Raw genomic sequence first — 1,251 nt, 5'->3', positions numbered from 1 at the left:
CTCAAACTGCAATGCATGAGCACCAAGTGAGTCCCAAATCTCCTCCGCTGCTTCCGATTTTTCACAGTAACAGGATGTTCTGCTGTCTGATTGGTGCATCAATAAACCCCTTTTAATGAATGATCTATTTGAACTCTCTGGTCAGATGCTCAAATGTTTGTAATTCTGCCAAATGTTGATTAATGAGGCCGTCTGTGGGAGCTCATGTGTTGCTGCTCTGTTTTGTTTTAGGGGCTGGAACAGGGTGATCGTAGAGAAACCGTTTGGACACGATCTTCAGAGCTCGGAGGAGCTCTCCTCCCATCTTTCTTCTCTTTTTGCCGAAGATCAGATTTACCGCATAGATCATTATCTGGGCAAAGAAATGGTGCAGAATCTCATGGTGCTCAGGTAAGATTTCTCTGGTCACATATCTTCATTACGTTTGTTTTTCTTCAAGCGAAAACAGAGATCTGTCTATTTTTAAGTTCATGCTGTTGATTTAAGAGGATTTCAAGGAGGTTCCACTTCATTTTCAGATGGCCTCTGATTTAAAAAATAAAACCTCCTTGAACGTGACACGACAGAAAGAGTAGTTGGCTTCTAACCAAAAAACCAGAGCAAAGATAAATGTTTGAGCGTGTGATCATGAACAGCTGTACTGTTGCCTCCATCCCGCTGAGTGAGAAAACAATCATTTGGTGTCCGCTGCAGGTTTGGAAACCGGATCTTTGGGCCGATTTGGAACCGAGACAGCGTTGCCTGCGTCGTTCTTACCTTCAAAGAACCGTTTGGAACTCAGGGGCGAGGAGGCTACTTTGATGATTTTGGCATCATCCGGTGAGAAAAAAAAATCATTTTAAAGCTTGATGACTTTGCCACATATGCATAAAATGGAATTAAATCAACTTCCTGTCTTAAAGGGTTAGTAATGGGTTTGTGGGTCATTTTCGGTGTTTACTGTATTTCGCCTTATATTTACCATTTCCAAATGTTTTGGCGTGTTTTGAGCAAGAAATATTGAAATAAAACGGCATTTTCGCGGCCTAATTTGGCAAACCTGTCTCTTCCGGGTGAAAAGCTCCGTTTTGGTCACGTGGTGCGTGTGACGTCACAAGGGTCTACATAGCAAGATGGCTTCTCCTTTGCGTGTCGGAGCTAGCGATAGCGGCGATATTTCAAGGTCCACAATTCTGTCTTCAGACTTAGATTGTGGAAACATTTGTTCTTTGACGCTGATTCAGAGGCGCCGGGTGTTTGTGGTTTGAGGAC

At 43.2% G+C, this 1,251-nt stretch overlaps 1 protein-coding gene across 1 annotated transcript; it reads left to right on the top strand.

The window, feature by feature from the left end:
• Positions 1 to 6: 6 nt before the first annotated feature.
• On the top strand, positions 7 to 838 carry LOC112140320 (glucose-6-phosphate 1-dehydrogenase-like). Its single transcript, XM_024263224.1, has 3 exons — positions 7 to 26; positions 232 to 390; positions 694 to 838. Exons 1-3 carry the CDS (start codon positions 16 to 18, stop codon positions 821 to 823), a joined length of 300 nt encoding a protein of 99 aa, XP_024118992.1. The 5' UTR covers positions 7 to 15; the 3' UTR covers positions 824 to 838.
• Positions 839 to 1,251: the final 413 nt, after the last annotated feature.

Source organism: Oryzias melastigma, unplaced genomic scaffold (assembly GCF_002922805.2).
Source record: "Oryzias melastigma strain HK-1 unplaced genomic scaffold, ASM292280v2 sc04726, whole genome shotgun sequence".
In the NCBI taxonomy this organism is placed as follows: Eukaryota; Metazoa; Chordata; class Actinopteri; order Beloniformes; family Adrianichthyidae; genus Oryzias; species Oryzias melastigma.
The sequence above is the reverse complement of the archived record's forward strand: the minus strand, read 5'-3'. Positions and strand labels throughout refer to the sequence as shown.

What these genes read in the sequence shown, in the direction of transcription:
- LOC112140320 (XM_024263224.1), top strand. An exon ending in CAGAATCTCATGGTGCTCAG is followed by an intron (nt 391 to 693) that starts GTAAGATTTCTC and finishes TGTCCGCTGCAG; the next exon opens with GTTTGGAAACCGGATCTTTG.